The sequence below is a fragment of the Bos taurus genome, chromosome 19, assembly GCF_002263795.3.
Source record: "Bos taurus isolate L1 Dominette 01449 registration number 42190680 breed Hereford chromosome 19, ARS-UCD2.0, whole genome shotgun sequence".
Lineage (NCBI taxonomy): Eukaryota > Metazoa > Chordata > Mammalia > Artiodactyla > Bovidae > Bos > Bos taurus.
Genome location: NC_037346.1, coordinates 41,113,300 through 41,134,502, shown reverse-complemented (window position 1 = coordinate 41,134,502; position 21,203 = coordinate 41,113,300). Strand labels below are relative to the sequence as shown.

Here is a 21,203-nt window from a genome sequence, read left to right as displayed (position 1 = left end):
GGCAGGTGTGTGTTTGTGTGTTTAATGTCTACTTTTTCAAAGGAAATCTATGCCACCCCAAATCACCTTTCTGTGGACTTTAATCAGAGCTTTTCCAGATAAATGGACAATGGAAAAAACCCACAGACAGACTGGAAAGACACCTGAGACTAACACCCACCTAAGGCCGTGGGCCACACCTCCAGGTTACCACTGGAAGGGAAAGCAACCTGGTATATCGATGCGACTCTAAACAACAGCCCGTGTGTGAAGGCCCGGGGGCGCTTCGGGATTGACCAAGAGGAAACACGTGTTGCACAATGATAGGATCTTGTCGGTACAGCTGTCAGAAAAGGGAACTCCCACAGCAAAGGGCATAAAGCCATCTGGGGCAGTCTGGGGCGGCTCAGTTTTGTGGTGCCAGGGAGTGGACCAGAGCCCAGTCCTGCCCCAGACACAGATGGGACCATGAATTCCAACCAGAGCTTCAGCCAGAAGCGCTCAGGTTCCCTCTATGCCACAGGAGGCAGCTGGGGCCGGCCAGGGAGCTTCCTCCGGGCTCCTAGTGTCCATGGTGGTGCCGGGGGTGTTCGCATCTCACTTTCCTTCTCCTCACCGAGCTGTCCACTCCCTGAAGGGTCTTGGAGGTCTGGAAGAGGCAGCTCCCTCCTAGGTGGAAATGAGAAGGAGATGATGCAGAACCTTAATGACCGCCTGGCCACCTACCTGGAAAAGGTGCGTGCCCTGGAGGAGGCCAACGTGAAACTAGAAAGCTGCATCCTGAAGTGGCATCAGCAAAGAGATTCAGGCAATAAACAAGACTACTCCCAATATGAGGAAAGCATCAGCCACCTGCAGGAGCAGGTAAGATCCTGGTAACCCTGGAACTCAGGAGGGGACTGCATTTCCAGGAGACCCATGAGAGGAGAAATCAGTAGAAAAGATAACTTCCTGGAAAATGACGAAAAGAGCTTAAAATAATCACAAACAAAAGTATTCAAGGATATTTTCTTTCTTTTCCCTAGTGGCTCAGATGGTAAAGAGTTTTTTCATTTACTTATATATTGCTGTGCTGGGTCTTTGTTGATGAAGTTCCTGAGCTTTTCTCTAGTTGTGGAGAGCGGGGGCTTCTCTCTAGCTATGGTACGGGGGCTTCTCTTGTTGGTGAGCATGAGCTCTAGGGCATGCAGGCTTCAGTAATTGCAGCTCCCAGGCTCCAGAACACAGGCTCAACAGTTGTGACAGGCTTAGGTGGCATGTGGGATCTTCCTGGAACAGGGATCGAACCCACGTCTCCTGCATTGGCAAGCAGAATCTTTATTACTAAGCCACCAGGGAACCCAAGGATATTTTCTTGTGCATGTTGAGTTGCCTTCAGTCATGTCCAACTCATTGCAACCCTGTGGACCAGTAGCCCACTGGACTCCTCTGTCCTTGAGATTCTCTAGGCAAAAGTACTGGAATGGTTTGCCATTTCCTTCTCCAGGGCATCTTCCCAAGCAGGGATCAAATCCCCGTCTCTTATGTCTCTTGCGTGGGCAGGCGGGTTCTTTAGCACCAGTGCCCACCTGGGAAGCCCAAGGGCATTTTCTTATCATACCTTAAATATGGAGGTAGGAAAGTCTGTTTTGTATATTTAATCTTCTGTACATGAATTATATAGAAAAAATGGAAGGAAAGCAGGTGCTGTCTGGTACCACTTACGATCCGACAACATAATCGTAATGATCAGGGCTGGTCTTCATTCCTCACGCTCAGTGCACAAGGCACAAGAGAGCATTTATGTCTCGTTACATCAGTTCTGCTCCACCTCCAAGTCCTGACAACAGTGTGATTACCCTGCAAAAAAAGGCTGAGTGGTACTATTCTGGAGATCACACGTAAAAGCTGTCACTCCACTAGCAGATACATCTTTGGGATTTCCCTGGATGCTTCCTCTTGGGGACTGCCAGAAGTTCTGAATTCTAGCCACTCACAGTTCTGAAAAATGGCATATTGCTAGGGAAAAAATAATAAAAATGGGTCTGATTTTTAGAATTTTAGAGTTAGGATGGATTATGGAGACTTCTTCAAAATATGAATAGCTTTTCAACCAAACATTTAAAAACCTAACTTTATATCTTCCGCTCAGTCACTCAGTAGTGTCCAACTCTTTTTGACCCTATGACTGTAGTCCACCAGGCTCCTCTGCCCATGGGATTTTCCAGGCAAGAATACAGGAGTGGGCTTCCATTTCCTACACCATTATACCTTCTGGGGTGTTTCATAACATTGGCTAGAAGTACAGGGAATCCAGTCATCTAGGTTATATTTTAAAGCTATGTAAATTCTCTTAAGTAAAGCAGTACCAGAAAATTTCCTGTAAGATCATGATTGAACCTATCCTAGAAAGAGCATCAAGGGTTTCCAACATTTCTATGATACTATTTCTCAACATTCAGTTGTCCCTGCTTGAATCAAGATAATAGAAATCTGTCCTTATAATGAACCCTAATTATTGAATAATCAACCTAACAGCTGACTGTGTAATTGTCTTAACTATATAGTACATGGTTGTCTTTACCAAGAAAAACAGAGTGACTCAACAAACCTTACCATACTGTTTTTATTAATAAAGTTGCTTTGGTTTTAGAATGGAGAGGACAAAAGTTTTTTCAAATGGGGAGCTAAGAACATAACTCCCAAAAGAAACGTGAGGTTAGACCTAGTCAAATAATGCATCAGCCGACAGCAGAAAGAGGGAGGAAAGAGGACGGAAAAATTTACTGAGCGATTATCATATGCCAGGCATCATGTCAGGTACTGAATACACTCATCAGCATGGTCCAAGAGCTTTCTGCAATGATGGAAACATTCTGTATCATCTGATTTATTTCTCACCACAACCCTGGAAAGAAATTGAAGCTCAGAGAAGTGAAGCAGCCATGCAAAGCCACCAGGAAGAGCTAGAGCTGGGATTCTAACCTAGGTCTGTTTCTAATGGCCTCGTCATTTCCACATAGCGTGATGCTGGCCAGTCTGCCTCATCAAAAAATGATGCTACTTGTTAATAAAGATAGTGCATTCCATTTGCACTCTTAATCATACAACACGTATTTCATACCCATTATCTCATTCTGTGAAGCAGGTGTTTTATCCCCAGTCTATGGATGAGGAGACTGAGGCCAAGTGGGTGCCTAAATTCTTTGGAACAGAATTGAGAAAAGCGAGTGGGGACAATTACAAGGAGTGGGTGGCTGGCCCGCCCTCCAGGAAACCCCAGGTTCTTGGTCTGACACTAAATAGGAAGCTCCTTCAGCTTCAAATTATATTCATTTCTGGATTTCTTACTTCAGTTGTTTTTCTCTGTGTTTGAAGAAAACAGCTATTTGAAGTTCAGATGCTCTATCAGACCTCCCCTGTTTATAGGTGACAAAATAGAGACCCAAAGAAGTCCCACCATGCCCAGGACTTACCCCTTCCTGGGCCTTTCAAGACTCATGAAATGTTCTGAGTAGATACAGCTCTCTCCCACCCCACTTTGTAATCACCAACTCAATGGACACAAATCCGAGCAAACTCCAGGAGATAGTGAAGGACAGGAGAGCCTGGCGTGCTGCAGTCCATGGAGTCACGAGGATTCAGGCATGACTTAGTGATTGAACAACACCCCCAACTTTAGGGATGTTAAATGTTACTCCAAAAGTCTATTAGAAAACATTTCAGGAATTCCCTGGTACTAGTCGTTAGGACTTGATGCTTTCACTGCTGCGGGCCTGGGTTCAATCCCAGGTCAGGAAACTAAGATGTCACAAACCTAATGGCCAAAAAGAAAAAGAAAGAAAGAAAAGAAAATGATTTCAAAAATTAATCTATTCCTTTGAAATACAGAGTTGGACATCATCATACAAATATTAAGGTGCAGAATGGCTCTCAATAGTTCTATATTTGGCTCATTGGCTTACAGTCATAGGTTCTGTTCTCCTCTCCCTAGTAGATTACACACCCTGAAGCAATGATGCTACACTAATACACAAACTAGATTATTTTAAAAGAACGAACTCAGGTCCTTGGGGAGAATCCAGGTGATTAATTACAACACAATGCAATACCTATGCCTCATATATTATTTCTCAACCCATTCTTGTTCATTCATTACTGTGAAGGATGGCTCAGAAATAGTGGTTGTATCATAATATTGTATCAGGTAACCCAACGAGGAAGAAATAGTTTCGGTTTTTAAATTTCTTCTATATCAACTCATGTACTATAAGAATGCTACCTGGGGAAATCAGACTTTTGATGTGGGTTTTGCCATGGACAAACTATCAATTTAACTCAGAAAAACCAAACAAGTTCACAGATGATTTTTTTTTAACTATACACACTGCTTTGCATCCTTCTTATTATTTTAAATAAACTTTTCATGTGGAGTATTTTTAGATTTACATGGTACAGAAACTTTCCATAAATCACCCAGCTCCCCTCATCATTAAAATCTTCCATCACCATGGCACATTTGTCAAAACTAACAAAGCAACATCAGTACACTTCTGTGAAATAAATTCACTTTTGTCTCAAACGTAATATCTGTATCAGTATAGAGAAAGTGACATTATTTTTTAATTGAAATAGAGTTGATTTACAATGTTGTGTTAATTTCTGCTGTGCAACAAAGTAGATCAGTTTTATATATATTTATATGTAGATGTATAGATATCCCAGGTGGTACTAGTGGTAAAGAACCCTCCTGCCAATGCAGGAGACATAAGAGACGTGGGTTTGATCCCTGGGTTGGGAAGATACTCTGGAGGAGGGCATGGCAACCCACTCCAGTGTTCTTGCTTGGAGAATCCCATAGACAGAGGAGCCTGGTGGGCTACTGTCCATGGGGTCACAAAGAGTTGGACATGACTGAGGCAACTTCTTTTTTTTAATATTATTTTCCATTATGGTTTATCACAGAATATTGGATATAGTTCCATGCACTATACATTCTGTATAGCACAGAATATTGTTTATCCATTCTATTTGGAAGTGATGTCTTAAAGATTACTCCATGGTCTTCCAGTTAAAAGTATGTTATACATAAGGTACTTCATTGGAAAACTGTGGTGTTTTCAACACAGGTGGTATGTTTTATTTTCTGATTTCATGGAGTGTACAGGGCATGGATTCTCTGAATGTCAAGCAAAACCTCAGGGAACAGCTGAGGCTAACTGCAGGGATCCCCAGGCCATTTTGGATGGAGTTACTTTTCATCTCCCATGAGCTTAGGTCATGCAAAGACTAAACAGATGGAGGGGAAAACATTGGTAAGAAATCGCTAAGCAGCACTGTAGAGGAAAGACAAGGAAATATCTACAGAATCCCTTTTCAGACCCATGGAAGTCGTCATGATACCATTTGGAATCCACTAAGGGAATTAAGAAGTTGGGCATGGGCAGCCAGTCTGGTTATTTCCCATCATGAACAGCAAAGTAGACAATGCATCTCAACATTTAAACCTTAGGATTTATCCAGTGCAGACACTGGCTCTAATTACAAAAGTTCTAGCCTTTTTAAAAGAAAATTAAATTTTCTTTACATTTTTCTGAACTAATTTAGCTTCAACTGATTGTTTTCAGAGTGTCTAGACTGTGCCCAGAAATGCTATTTTACATTATTTTATTTAATCTCTTCTAATCTAATTCTCATAACTCTGTGGTTGTTATTATTGCCATTTTATGGATGAAGAAGCCAAGACTTGGCAGAGCTCACTCAGGAGGTAGGTGCTGGAGCAGGACCCCAGGCCCTGCTCTGGGAGTTCCAGACCCAGTGTTCTGAACACCTCTGAATCCTGCTATTGTGTATTCATGACACAAAATTCCAAGTAATCAGTGTAACTTTGAACAGGGCCAGATTTTTGAAAGGTGTCTTTGTGTCGAAGTATAAGTTTGTCCTAAGAAAATCCTCTCTAATTAAAGCAACTATCTGCATAAATACGATGGGAATGTCACAGATTCTTTGGCTCCAAGTAAGTTACAGAAGTTTGGAGCTAGGACCCTCAAGGTCACTTGTTTTCAGTAGAAGCTCCTTATTTGTAAAGAGCGTTGATGGAACTGAAGTCTACAGAGTTGGGTAACTGACCCAAGTTCACACCAATGGTCAGTAACAGGAAATAAAAGGAAAGTCTGCTGGTTCCCAGTTCAGCGCAATGCTTGGTACAAAAGTAGTATACTTTTGACATTGAGATATCTTCCATCCAATTTTCCCCAAGACAATGACATACATTAAAATTGAGTGTCATATATTATTTCTCTGATATGTGTATTTCTCTTCTTACAACTACTTAGAAATATTTACAAGTCAAACATTTATATACCCAATTTCTCAGGTGGAGACTTCAACAATAATTCTCTTTTTAAATAAAAAATATATACACATCTAGTGAAAGTCTTTAACTAGAGGCAGTTACAAAGTTAAAGTTTTAACATGAAGTTTATTAATCTAATTTATGGTAGAGAATTATTTCAGTTAATACTTTTAATTTTTTGTTTTTGACTGAAGCAACTTAGCAGCAGCAGCAGCAGCAGCTGGTATACAATGTTTCAAGTGTACAGCACAATGATTCAATTTTATATATATGCATAGTTAGTTCAGTCGCTCAGTCGCATCCGACTCTTTGCGACCCCATGAATTGCAGCACGCCAGGCCTCCCTGTCCATCACCAACTCCCGGAGTTCACCCAGACTCATGTACATCGAGTCAGTGATGCCATCCAGCCATCTCATCCTTTGTCGTCCCCTTCTCCTCCTGCCCCCAACCCCTCCCAGCATCAGAGTCTTTTCCAATGAGTCAACTCTTCGCATGAGGTGGCCAAAGTACTGGAGTTTCAGCTTTAGCATCATTCCTTCCAAAGAACACCCAGGGCTGATCTCCTTCAGAATGGACTGGTTGGATCTCCTTGCAGTCCAAGGGACTCTCAAGAGTCTTCTCCAACACCACAGTTCTAAAGCATCAATTCTTCGGCGCTCAGCCTTCTTCACAGTCCAACTCTCACATCCATACATGACCACAGGAAAAACCATAGCCTTGACTAGACGAACCTTTGTTGGCAAAGTAATGTTTCTGCTTTTGAATATGCTATCTAGGTTGGTCATAACTTTCCTTATATATATATATATATATATATATATATATATATATATCCTTTTTCAGATTCTTTTCCATTATAAGTTATTACAAGAAATTGAATATAGTTCCCTATGCTATACAGTGTGTGTGTGTGTGTGTGTGTGTGTGATATAGTTACTCAATCATGTCTGACCTTTGTGATCCATGGATTATAGCCCACCAGATTCCTCTGTCTATAGAATTCTCTAGGCAAGAATACTGGAGTGAGTTGCCACTCCTATCTCCACAGGATCTTCCTGGCCCAGGAATCAAACCTGTGTCTCCTGCATTGCAGACAGATTCTTTACCATCTGACCCACCAGGGAAGTCCATGCAAAAAAACAGTTGCTCTTGTTATTTATTTAATATATAGTAGTGTGTATCTGTTAATCCCAAATTCCCAACTCATCCTTCTCCCCTTTCAGTTAATATTTTAATAGCTACAACTGGGGCATTCTCATCATTGAATAATTTACAAACACATATACCTACCTATAAGTTATGCATATAAATATGGTCATTTAGGGCAAAAAATAATTACGCTTAGTTCAGTTCATTTACTTAGTTGTGTCTGACTCTTTGTGACCCCTTGGACTGCAGCACACCAGGCTTCCCTAGCCATCACCAACTCCCAGAGCTTGCTCAAACTCATGTCCATTGAGTCAGTGATGCCATCCAACCATCTCTTCCTCAGTTGTCCCCTTCTCCTCCTGCCTTCAATCTTTCCCAGCATCAGGGTCTTATTTCAAATGAGTCACCTCTTCACATCAGGTGGCCAAATTATTGGAGTTTCAGCTTCAACATCAGTCCTTCCAATGAATATTCAGGACTGATTTCCTTTAGGATTGACTGGTTGGATCTCCTTGCAGTCCAAGGGACTCTCAAGAGTCTTCTCCAACACCACAGTTCAAAAGCATCAATTCTTTGGTGCTCAGCTTTCTTTATAGTCCAACTCTCACATCCATACATGACCACTGAAAAAACCATAGCCTTGTCAAAACAAGTCTGACAAAACAAAAACAAGTCGGAAAAACCGAGTCAGACACGACTGAGCGACTTTCACTTACACTTTGTGTGGATCTTACTAAATAATTAAAAGGCATTTTCCACAATTACTCTCCTTCCCCCGTCTATATCATTCTTTGAGCAGTTGCATCAATCCTATCAAAAGCCAATATAAAAAAAGACAGTGAAAGTGACTGCAGACCATACCCTTACTACAAAACCACTCTTGTGCTTTGCATTTAGTAAGTGCTCAATAAATATTAATTGACTTCACTGCTCATTATTCCACTGCTACAAAATAAAGCCTTAGCTGCTGACAAGTCAGATTCTCAGGAACTGGGCAGAAATGCAGCTGTCCTGTGGATTTGCATGCGACTGAAGTGACTCTTGGTGTGTGCTTTACAGATAGCAGATGGCAAGGTGAACAACGCTCAGATCATCCTTCTCATTGACAACGCCAGGATGGCAGTGGATGACTTCAGCCTTAAGTAAGTTCCTTCTTCACAGTGTTGTGGTGGGTGGGGGGAGGGGACAGGGGTTGGTTTGGTTTGGGGAATTGTTCTTGTTTCTGTTTCTGTTTTGCAGAAAGAAGACGTATCTCACCATTACCCATGTGTAAAATCTTACTAAGCTATAATGAAAAGGCATGCGGCTGCTGCTGCTGCTAAGTCGCTTCAGTCACTAGGGTCCAGACAGATATTAAATATATGTCTGGATCCTAGTTTAAACATATCAGATATAAAATACACTTTTTGGTATGGGGAAATTTTAATACAAACCCTTCAGTTCAGTTCAGTTCAGTCACTCAGTCGTGTCCAACTCTTTGCGACCCCATGAATCGCAGCACACCAGGCCTCCCTGTTCATCACCAACTCCCTGAGTTCACTCAGACTCACGTCCATCGAGTCAGTGATGCCATCCAGCCATCTCATCCTCTGTCGTCCCCTTCTCCTCCTGCCCCCAATCCCTCCCAGCATCAGAATCTTTTCCAATGAGTCAACTCTTCGCATGAGGTGGCCAAAGTACTGGAGTTTCAGCTTCAGCATCACTCCCTCCAAAGAAATCCCAGGGCTGATCTCCTTCAGAATGGACTGGTTGGATCTCCTTGCAGTCCAAGGGACTCTCAAGAGTCTTCTCCAACACCACAGTTCAAAAGCATCAATTCTTCGGTGCTCAGCCTTCTTCACAGTCCAACTCTCACATCCATACATGACCACTGGAAAAACCATAGCCTTGACTAGACGGACCTTTGTTGGCAAAGTAACGTCTCTGCTTTTCAATATGCTATCTAGGTTGGTCATAACTTTTCTTCCAAAGAGTAAGCGTCTTTTAATTTCATGGCTGCAGTCACCATCTGCAGTGATTTTGGAGCCCAAAAAAATAAAGTCTGACACTGTTTCCCCATCTATTTCCCATGAAGTGATGGGACCAGATGCCATGATCTTCGTTTTCTGAATGTTGAGTTTTAAGCCAACTTTTTCACTCTCCTCCTTCACTTTCATCAAGAGGCTTTTTAGTTCCTCTTCACTTTCTGCCATAAGGGTGGTGTCATCTGCATATCTGAGGTTATTGATATTTCTCCCGGCAATGTTGATTCCAGCTTGTGCTTCTTCCAGCCCAGTGTTTCTCATGATGTACTCTGCATATAAGTTAAATAAGCAGGGCAACAATATACAGCCTTGACGTACTCCTTTTCCTATTTGGAACCAGTCTGTTGTTAGATTATATTAAAAACTTATTATTGATTTTTATGTTACTGTGCTTATTTAGAAAACTCTCTTTTCTTAAAAGATACATTCTGAAGTATTTAGGGGTTGAAAGGACATAATGTCTATAATTTACTTTAAAATACAAGATAGAATATAGATGAAACAAATATAGCAAAATGTTAATAGCTGCTAAATCTAAGTGATGGACATATGGCTCTTTATTATGCCATTCTCTCTAATGAAAAAAATAATATTGGATCACCATCATAGAAAAACCTGCATGAAATGTAAAAAGTAAGAAGTTCAGCCTAAAACTAAGGTGAATCCTTCCAATAACAAGTGTTCTGTTCTCTTCCTTCTAACCAAAGGTATGAAAATGAACACTCCTTCAAGAAAGACTTAGAAATTGAAGTTGAAGGTCTCCGAAAGACCTTGGATGATCTGACCATTGTCACCACAGACCTAGAACAGGAGGTTGAGGGGATGAGGAAAGAGCTCATCCTCATGAAGAAGCGTCATGAGCAGGTAGGACTCCCAGGATCTCCAGGAACCAGTACAGCTCTTAGTCTACACATTTCAGGTGACTCAGTCGCTCCAGAAGAAACCACCACCTGGATGCCAGCTCTATTGTCTTCAACCTAAATAATCATAAGGAACCACATACATATCTAATTTTTCCGTGTTCACGGTTATTTACCCTGGTGTCAAATACAACAGCTAAAACACAATTCCAATTAACTATGACATCAGTCAACAATTTTGTTAATATACAGTGTTTATCTAGACCTGTTTATTAATATGATGAGAGAAAAATAAATGTGTAGGATCGAACTTCTTTCATTAACCCAATGTGCAGCAAGTTGGAGAATAACAGAATAGACTGCCATGGATCCAGATTATATTCAATATAGTTATATTCTATAGTAACTCGTAGTTACAGTTACTATATATTTGATATAACTATTGGCAAAAATTGAGTCTCAATTGCCAAAAGCATTTAACTGACTTTAAAAGTTAGCATCCGTCTAAAATCCCTGAGACTCTGATGAAAAGATAGAAAAAAAAAATCCCCATTTTAGGCAAACAAAACTGCTTATCAAAGAACCTCACCTTCTGCACAGCTGGTTAGACATGATTGTTAGTTAAACCTTTCCTGTAGTTTCTTGGTTTCATGATACCTCATGGGCATCATCCCTACAGAGTCATAATACACTGACAAGATTTTGAAAGTCTTTATACCATTTGGCTTTGGGTTACTGAACTGCTGCCCCAAAGCTTTGGCCTATAACCTGAAATGTTCAAGTGTTTCATTGTGTCATCATTTTACTCATGAACACTTGTTGAAGAGTACTTTACACTCTATGTAAGCAAAATTCCTTGTAAAATGTTTTCAACCAGGGATTAAGTCAGTAATCACAGGGGCCATTTGACTACCTGTCCAGTGCTATTCTTTACTTCATAAAAGTATAAGAGAGGGGCTTCCCTGCAAGTCCGTTGACTAAGACTCCTCACTTCTTCCACTGCAGGGGCCCTGGGTTCAATCCCTGTTCGGGGAATTAAGATCCAACATGCAGTGTGGTGTGGCTAAAAATATGCTTTTTTCCCCATATATATGTTTTGTCATCAACAAATAATAACTGAGAAACCAAACCAAGCCGATGGAGGAGTGGCAAACACATAAGCTGAATTTTTAAAAGATCTGTGTACTGCTGCCCATCAACATACTTCTGGCCTTCTGATTGTCAAAACTGATTCATTTTCTCTCTGTGTGGTTAAACAGGAAGTGGAGGAACACCGTGTGCCAAATGACTTCAAGGTCAACGTGAAGGTGGATACAACCCCGGGAGAAGATCTGATTAAGGTCCTAGAGGATATGAGGCAGGAATATGAGTTTATAATTAAAAAGAAGCATCAAGACTTGGACACTTGGTATAAACAGCAGGTAAAAGAAAGATGCCCAAACTTCCCAAAGTTTCCACTTACAAGTGGTCCCAATGCCAATGCCTCTCTTCTTTTCGTGGTCTCACAGTCAGCAGCCGTGGCCCAGGAAGCAGCCAGTCCAACAGGTGTGCAGAGCAGCCAAAGTGACCTTCACGAACTGAAGCGCACTTTCCAGGCCCTGGAGATTGACCTGCAGGCACAGTGCAGCAAGGTGAGTTTGAGCTGGAAACATCTTAGGTCAGGTACCACCTCCTCCACAAAACCTTCTTCTCTCTCCGGGGCCTTTCTCTCCAACTCCCTTGGGGCACTTCTCCATCCAAACTCCCACTTTCCATCCAAATTGTCCACAATGAGGATGATAAGAGCTACCATTTATTGAGGTGTCCGTGCTGTGCCACATTCATTGCATTCAATGTCATCAATCCTCACATTAACCTTTCCAGACAGGTCTGGTGTCCCCATTTTGGAGATAAGGGCACCAAAGCCCCAAACAGTTAAGTGAGTTGACCAGGGTCACACAGTTAATAAGTGGCCAGTGGTGAAGCCACATGGTGGTGTGGGGTTGGGGTGGGGGTGGGGTGGGCAGTTCTACACTTTCAAAACCCCTATCAGTGCTCTCCCCCTTACAACCATGCTGCCCCCTCCCAGTTCCAAGAAAGAGAAATTCTGGTGCCGACATGAGTAAGTGGCAAATCCAGGCTTGGCTGACTCCAAAGTGCTGCTCTATTATTGTGTATGCGTCTTATACAGTGAACAGTCTTATACCCAGGGAACAGTAAGTTCTTGTGTCTAAGTCATTTCTTTGATCATCATGGTTTTCAGTAAAAATGCTTTTAGGAGTGTTATAAGCACTTAAAATTCATTAAATAAAATATATCATTGAATTTCCTTCTTAGCCTATCTGAATCTTCTAATCATTCATCAATACCATTCCCCAGTGCTACTCTGCTCTCAGTCTTGAGGAGAAATAATTAGTTCATTTTGTTGCACCTGGTAAATTACTGTCACATTTTAAGAATCAGTGACGATGGACAGACATTTAAAATGTACACTGTCAAGGTGATGATAATGAACACATAAATAATTACAGTATTTTATATTATTTAAATACAAATAAATTACTATATTTTAAAATTATCTAAATAGTTTTGTAGCCTTCAGAACGTTTTAGCATTAGATATTTCACAACAACTCTGCAAGGTCAGCTTGACATTTATACCCAGTTTCATTCTTTCTACTACCTGACACTATTCTAAGTAACTGAGGATTTGATAATAAAGGACTTTGTATACTACTGTAGACGACAGACAATAAAGGCACAAATCATCAAAATAAATAATATGCCAGATGGAGGAAAATGCTGCAAAGAAATGAAACATGAGGGAGAGGTTAGGCTTGCCAGGAGAAGAGCTGTCATTTTAAAACCAGGTAGTTGGGAGAAGCTTTACTGTTAAGGTAAGAGTTGAGCAAAACCCTCAAAGTGATACGAAGATGCTTTACATGGCTATGGGGAGGGAGTTCCAGGTGGAGGGAATAGCAAATGCACAAGCTATGAGGCACGGGTGTGTCAGACAGGTTGGAGGAACAGCCGGGAAGCCAACATGGATGCAGTGAGTCAACAGAAGGAAGAAGAAAGGAGAGAAGAGGAGGCCCTAGGGTTATTCCCCTTGACCCTTAGAGGGAAGTCAAGGGAAATTTGAAACAGAGGGTATAGACAACTCTTTGAGGAGCTCTGCAGTAAGCAAAGGTGAGCAAAGAAATTGGCTGATCGCTGAAGGTAGTTATGGGCTTGAGAGAACAAATTTTAAGGTGGAAGAAATTCTATATGAAAGCTGGTGGGAATAATCTAGGAGAGAGGAAAGCATTCATGTTGCAAGACGGTGGGTAATTGCTGAAATAACCATGGCACAGACAGGGACGGTTATTCCCCTCATAACAGGAGGGGAATGAGTGTCGACACAGACTCATGTCTGTGGGCAGAAGCTGGTGGAGCTGGTGGGAGCCCTCCCCTGAGGGCTTTCATATCCTTGGCAACAGAAGAAGCAAGGTAATGGGCTAAGAGAAAGGACAGGGAGAAGAGGGGTTTTCAGACAGAGAAGAAGGGACAAAATATCCGATTGGGAGAACAAGAAAGTGACGACACCAGGGACATGTGGGGTAATAGCCAGGCAGCATGAAGGGCCCCCTGGACGTTAGCAGCCCTGAAGTGCAGGGCGCTTTATTAGCTATGAATGTCTCTTTAAGATTAAAGTTATGTGCCCTAGAAAAGTAGGTGGTAAATCCAAACAGAACAGGGACTTGAACTTGGTTCTCTGCTTCCTTTATTTTGCAGCTTTCAGAATTTCCTCAAAAATGACAACGTGTTTGTTACCAGAGTCACCAAATTAAAATGGAAGACACACAGTGAGATTTGAATTCAGATGAACAAGTGTTATTTTAGTATAAGTTCTTGTGCAATATTGGGGGAACATTTGGAACACATGTATACTAAAAAAAAAAAATTACCAATTGCTCATCTGAAATTTATACTTAATCAGGTGCCCTCTATTTTATCTGGCACCCTTACTTGAGACCCTTCTCTGAAGATACAAAAAGATAGCAGTCCTGGCTACTATTTCCTTCTAGGACCTTTCAGTCTGGCCAGAGACAAAATATAAGCAAAAGTAGGTAAGGAACAGATCAGGGCAAGGTGGGGTATGCTCACTCCCAAACAAGCTACATCAACAATAAATACTACAGGAGTGCAACTAAGTTGCACACAACTCCCTGACACAAAGGCTTTATGCCTAGAAAAATGAGATTCACAAAGTCCTGACTCCTCATTGCCTGGCTCCAAACCTAAAAGTCAGCCTGCTCCTCCTCACTCATCCCTAGCTCCACCAAGACACCCAGCAGAGTGGTTGGTATATTCTCACTACTCATCAAGTATGCGTGCTCAGTTGTGTCCAGCTCTTTGTGAGCCCATGGACTGTAGCCCGCCAGGCTCCTCTGTCCGTGGAATTTTTCAGGCAAGAATACTGGAGTGGGTTGCCATTTCCTCTTCCAGGGGATCTTTTCCACCCAGAGACCAAACCCCCATCTTTTGAGTCTCCTGCATTGGCAGGTGGATTCTTTACCGCTGTGCCACCAGGGAAGCCCAACTCAGCAGGCTATTAAATCAAGCCATCAGTCAGTAGATGAAAGAAATTTCATTCCTCTTTCAGAAATCTGCTTTAGAAAACATGTTATCAGAGACCCAGTCTCGGTACTCCTGCCAGCTCCAGGACATGCAACAGATCATCTCCCACTATGAGGAGGAACTGACGCAGCTACGCCATGACCTGGAGCGTCAGAACAACGAATACAAGGTCCTCCTGGGCATCAAAACCCACCTAGAGAAGGAAATCACCACCTATCGCCAGCTCTTGGAGGGAGAGAATGGAGGGTAAGGCAAAGACTGGCAGGGGAGGACAATGAAAGTGTACCCACCCTTGTGTGCATTCATGTACCCTACGGTCCCGTTGGCCATCATCCATGTAGAGAAAGAAAGGCTTATGCTGAATTTCTTCTGTAGCTACTTAGATCAGGTTGTATTCCGTTAAGTAGGAAGTTTGAATTCATCAACTGTTATTCCCAGGACACTAAGATTTGAAGTCAACAGTTTCACTTAATATTTTATATCTCTAGAAACAAACCATGAAGAAAGTTCGGCTACAGTGTTTCCCAGTGGGAATGCACCCAATTTTCGCTCAAAAAAGAAAAAAAAAGATTGAGGAATCTAACAGCAGGAAAAGACTCATAAGAGATTGAGATGTTCAGATATTTTATCTGGAATCTCTGACTACTTTTGGTATAACTGTCCACAAAAGGGCACATATGTTCTATGACCCAAGAGAAAGGGTTAGAATGTTTTTAGTACATAAATAAAATGTTATTGGACCAAATTCAAAACAGTCTGAAAAGCCCAGGGGTTTCACACTTCAGAGGCAGACCCTGGAAAGGATCCCAGGGAGGCAAAGCCTGAAGCTGGCTGAAAGGATGGAGGTGACTCAGCAGATTTCTCCCGCCCCCCCAGGGTTAGTGGGAGGCAGTACTTACTGCCTTTTGGTTCAGGAGGGTTCTCCCATGAACTCATGACCTTGAAACTACAGAACTCAAACAATTATCCTCATTAAAGAACTGTGAATGTACTAGCAGGCAAAGGAAGTTATTTCATCTTGAGACGTTTTTATGGTTGTTGCTAATACTAAAATGAGCCTTTATCACTTTTATAGGAAAATGGAAGAATCTAAGTCAAACGTCAAAGGTAAAAAATACTTTTTCATTGTTTGAATCTACCTTTTTTTTAATTTAATCAGCACATTTATCCATCCTTCAGTAACCATACTCTCTCGTGTACTACTGAATGTTCTTTGTTCAGTTTTTATTTTATTGCCAAATGGCCAGGAATATTGAATCAACTTAAATTAGATATGGCTGAATCAAGTGAGCTCTCAATTTTGTCCTCAACAATATATATATATATGAGCTCTTTGCCAGCAGTAAAGTAGATAAAAATAATCAGTGATATTATCATATCTCTATTAAATTATGGGCTCAATGGACATGAATCTGAACAAACTTTAGGAGATAATGAAGGACAGGGGAGCCTGGCACACTGCAGTCCATGGGATTGCAAAGAGTCAGACACAACTTAGTGACTGAACAACAACAATTAAGTTATGGAGTCTGCTGGCCAAACTCCTAGGAAATTAAGGAAAAAATTTTGTCCCATAATTTCCCAAACTACATTCTGTTGAATACTAGCATCCCATGAGATTTTAACTGTGTATTATAAAAGATGCGTTCTGTGGCCCAGTATGGCTGGGAATACATGTACCACTATCCTCTTGGTGAAGAATCAGGCTATGTTTCAGCATTGAAGATGGCAACAAACACTGCTGCAAGGAAGAAAAAGTAAGAGAAAGAAACCACAACAAAATTTATTTTGTTTAGCACAGTGTTCCCAAATACCTTTGACCAGGGAACCCTATTTTCTCAGATTACAATTAACATCTCACAGGAAAGTTTAAGAAGTCACAGTCTGGGACAGGTGGCACTTTCTGATTAGTTTATGATAAAATGTTCTAAGGCATTAAAGGTTCAGGGACTGAGAGTCCAAGTAACCATCACAGAATAGCTGGCTTCATTGCCATCCCTCTGCAAGATCCCAACAGGGTCCTTCAGCCTCTCTTTGGTCATGTCCAGGGTCAGGGAACCCATTACTGGAGAGGGTGAACAATCTACTGTTGGAGAACCTTGACTTTAACAAAGTTTTCCCTGGATCTCTAGTACTGGTTTCAATTCTTCCCTCTGGTCTAGAATCGGTGTATTGATGCATCAACAAAGCACTTATTCAAATAAATCTTATCTTTGAAAACAGTGACCATGATAAACATTCCTGGCTTCTCATGATCTTTCATACGGCATACTCTATAGATCTTAAAATGAGGTCCCCAGAATGGCATTTAAGGCTCTGTACGTTCATAGACTCTATGACGCAAGGGCTCAAAAGCCCATAAAAGCAGAAAGGACCCCTCCAACACTTGTGGTCCAATACTGGATTCTGTATCAGGAACACTTGGGGTGAAGGGCTTGACCTCTAGAAAGTGACACTGTTCAGATACCTCATTTCCTAGAAGGTGGGAGGAAAATCTTCCTTGGTAAGATCTTTTTTCACTCCATTAGAGCCCACCATATTGCTTAGTGATCATTCTAGAGAGCTGAGAACAGGAGCCTGGAAAGGAGTGCAGTTCAGATGGTGGGGAGAGCATGGCAGTGACCTCTTTGTTGCTTTTTTTTTTTTAATTTGCAGCTCCAAAGATCAAGGCCATCACACAGGAGAGCGTCAATGGAAGAATAATTCTTTCTCAAGTGAATGAGATCTGAAAGTACAAGTGAGGCCAATAAAAATTTCTGCCTGTTGTAAAAACTATTTCCCCTCAATGGAAAGTCCTTGCCCAGGTGAATTCTAAGAGGTTTCCTTGGAGTTAACAAACTCAGAAACTTTTTTTCTCTGTAACAATCCCACCATAACGATCTTCATATATTGCTGCACTTTTTCAATTGAAGTATGAGTTCATGAGCTTAAAGCTGTACTTTACTACTACAGTTGTCAGATTCCCATCATTGTACAAGTTTTATAGCCAATAAAACTCCACACCAGCTGCATCATGTCCTTTTTTTTTTTAATATCACAAGGCAAGACAAAACCTCAAGATAAGGTCAGTCTTGTCTTGACAAGACCTCTTTATCCTAAAAATGGATCCTCGGAGCATTGTCCATGAAAGAGCGACAGGGACCTTAATGCTCTGAAGGTGTCTGCAGCAAACACTGGGCAGAATTGTTACCTGCAGCGATGCAACTGGGGACAAGATGTGGTTCACAAGGCTTTCCAAGATCTCTAGACTTCTTCCAGCAGAAAAGTGGGAGTGGGGCAGGGATAGAGGGAGGAATGCCCAGAAAGGCCTCACTGAGATGACCAAAAACTATTCTACCTCACAGATGAGTGAATGAACAACTTCAGTGCCTAGAAGAGAGTTAAAATTAGAAAAGGAAATTCAGGGGAAAAAATCCTCATTACAGATAGGTACTGAGACCCTAAAAGGGGAAACAACCCATCCAAAATCTGAGTTGTAAACATTAGGATCCAGGATATTATGTTGATGTGTAGTAAGGACTAAAGAAGACAGACTAGGCACCTCTGCCCCTGAAGAAGATGTCTTTTTCTCAGATTTTAGCTGTGTGAGCTGCTAGTCCAAGGCTGGTACAGAGGAGCAACACTGGAGAAAAGGAAGACAGAAACCTACATATTCACTAAGACATCATCAGAAGGCCATACATGAAACAATAGGATATTAACAATTCAATGGACCATCAGTTCAGTCGCTCAGTCCTGTCTGACTCTTTGCAACCCCATGAATTCCAGCATGCCAGGCCTCCCTGTCCATCACCAACTCCCAGAGTTTACCCAAACTCATGTACATCGAGTCAGTGATGCCATCCAGCCATCTCAACCTCTGTCGTCCCCTTCTCCTCCTGCCCCCAGTCCCTCCCAGCATCAGGGTCTTTTCCAATGAGTCAGTTCTTCGCATCAGGTGGCCAAAGTATTGGAGTTTCAGCTTCAGCATCAGTCCTTCCAATGAGCACCCAGGACTGATCTCCTTTAGAATGGACTGGTTGGACCTCCTTGAAGTCCAAGGGACTTTCAAGAGTCTTCTCCAACACCACAGTTCAAAAGCATCAATTCTTCGGCACTCAGCCTTCTTCACAGTCCAACTCTCACATCCATACATGACTACTGGAAAAACCATAGCCTTGACTAGACGGACCTTTGTTGGCAAAGTAATGTCTCTGCTTTTGAATATGCTATCTAGGTTGGTCATAACTTTCCTTCCAAGGAGTAAGCGTCTTTTAATTTCATGGCTGCAATCACCATCTACAGTGATTTTGGAGCCCCAAAAAATAAAGTCTGACACTGTTTCCACAGTTTCCCCATCTATTTCCCATGAAGTGATGGGACCGGATGCCATGATCTTCGTTTTCTGAATGTTGAGCTTTAAGCCAAACTTTTCACTCTCCACTTTCACTTTTATCAAGAGGCTTTTCACTTTTCACTTTTCTCTTCACTTTCTGGACCACAGGCATGGGCTTTACCATTTGAGCTACCCGGGAAGCCTTCCCTGGAGACTCAGCTGGTGAAGAATCAGCCTGCGGTGGAGGAGACCTGGGTTCGATCCCTGGGTTGGGAAGATCCCCTGGAGGAGGGCATGGCAACCTACTCTAGTATTCTTGCCTGGAGAATCCCCACGGACAGAAGAGCCTGATGGGCTACAGTCTATGGGGTCACAAAGAGTCAGACGTGACTGACTAAGCACAGCACTATACAGGCACGGGCTAGTCAAACTCTACCACTTTACAGACAAATAAACTGAGACCAGACAATAAAGGCATGGCCCCAAACACGCACTGGATTATTGCAGTTGGATCTAGATCTGAGCCCCTAGACTCCATATCCAGGTGTTAACCTAAAAATACATTTATTTCCATGTTCGTCTAACACATTGGCAATACCCTGAATACTTTTTGTCTCTATGTCTGAATACTCCCTTGGAAAGGATTGCTTTTGATTTTTTTCTGACCTGAGATGTGTTAAAACTGGATTAGTCTTCCCTTTAAGGCAATTATTGGTGTTTTCTGATTCTCAATACCCAAAGAATAGAAAATCAACCCTTAACAATTTGAAATTAGGCAAAAGGAATCCAGGATAATCACATGATTGCAAAAATGTATCATTGGTTTAAATGAAATACCTTACTTCCCTGGGGTAAAACTATAAATTTATCTTTAGTGTGTGATTACTTCCAAGAATTTCAAAAATAACCAATTTATAATATCTTCAATGAATTTTTGTGCAATACCTCTCTGTGCAAATTTTGATGCTTTGGGGGGTGCAAGAAAAGATCCATATTAGACTATATTAGTCCTCTTTTTCTATTTCATTCTACTAGAACTTCTTCATGTTAATAAGGTACTATAGTCTCAAGGCATATCTTAAATTGATTTTTTCTCTAGCATCAATTCAGTCTGCTATTTTAGACATTATCTCTTTTTTAAAATCTAGATATTAGACATAAAATATACTTATTTTCTCAAGATGAAATTTAGCAATGCTAGCAAAATCTTTTGAAGAAATATTTTAAGAGCAGCATGACAGGCTGAAGGTAAAGTTTTAATACTAGCCCCAGAAAATAATCAACTAACCTTACATTTACTGTTATCACTTACATAAGATTTGGTAGTCATAAATCAAAACATAAGAATAATTTTTCCCTGGTGGTCCAGTGGTTAAGAATCTTCCTTGCAAGGCAGGAGACACAGGTTCGATCCCTGTCAGAGAACTAAGATCCCATGTGCTGCTAAGCAACTAAGCCCGCATGGCACAGCTACTAAAGCCCACGTGCTCTGGAGCCATGCTCTGCAACTGCTGACCCTGCAAGCCACCACTGGAGTCCACACACCCCAGTGAAAGATCACACATGACGCAAAAGGATTCCACCTGCTGCAACTAAGGTCCAACTCATCCAAACAAATAAATATTTTTTAATTTAAAAAAAAAGGATAATTTCAATCAAGCAGCTAAAATACTCCCAAAGTATTCATTTTCTCTGTACCAATTAAGGTGAACCAACTCATCCTGGTTTGTTCAGGAAACCCCTTAGTCCCAAGCAAACTGGAGTGCTTGGTCGGCCTATTGATAAAGAATTGCTCTTGCCTTACTCTATTCAGGCTGCTGTAACAGAATACCACAGATTGAGTGGCTTATAAAAACAACAGAAATTTATTCCTAACAGCTCTGGATACTGGAATGTCCAAGGTCAAGGCACCAGCAGGGTTACATTCTGGGGAAGGTTCTCT

General features: G+C 41.6%; 1 protein-coding gene across 1 annotated transcript; it reads left to right on the top strand.

The window, feature by feature from the left end:
- Window positions 1–398: 398 nt before the first annotated feature.
- KRT23 (keratin 23) lies at window positions 399–17,957 on the top strand. Its single transcript, NM_001101935.1, is given in 8 exon segments — window positions 399–843; window positions 8,524–8,606; window positions 10,196–10,352; window positions 11,608–11,769; window positions 11,857–11,979; window positions 14,972–15,192; window positions 16,022–16,053; window positions 17,602–17,957. Coding segments are annotated over 8 exon segments (1,248 nt in total). The 5' UTR covers window positions 399–447; the 3' UTR covers window positions 17,676–17,957.
- Window positions 17,958–21,203: the final 3,246 nt, after the last annotated feature.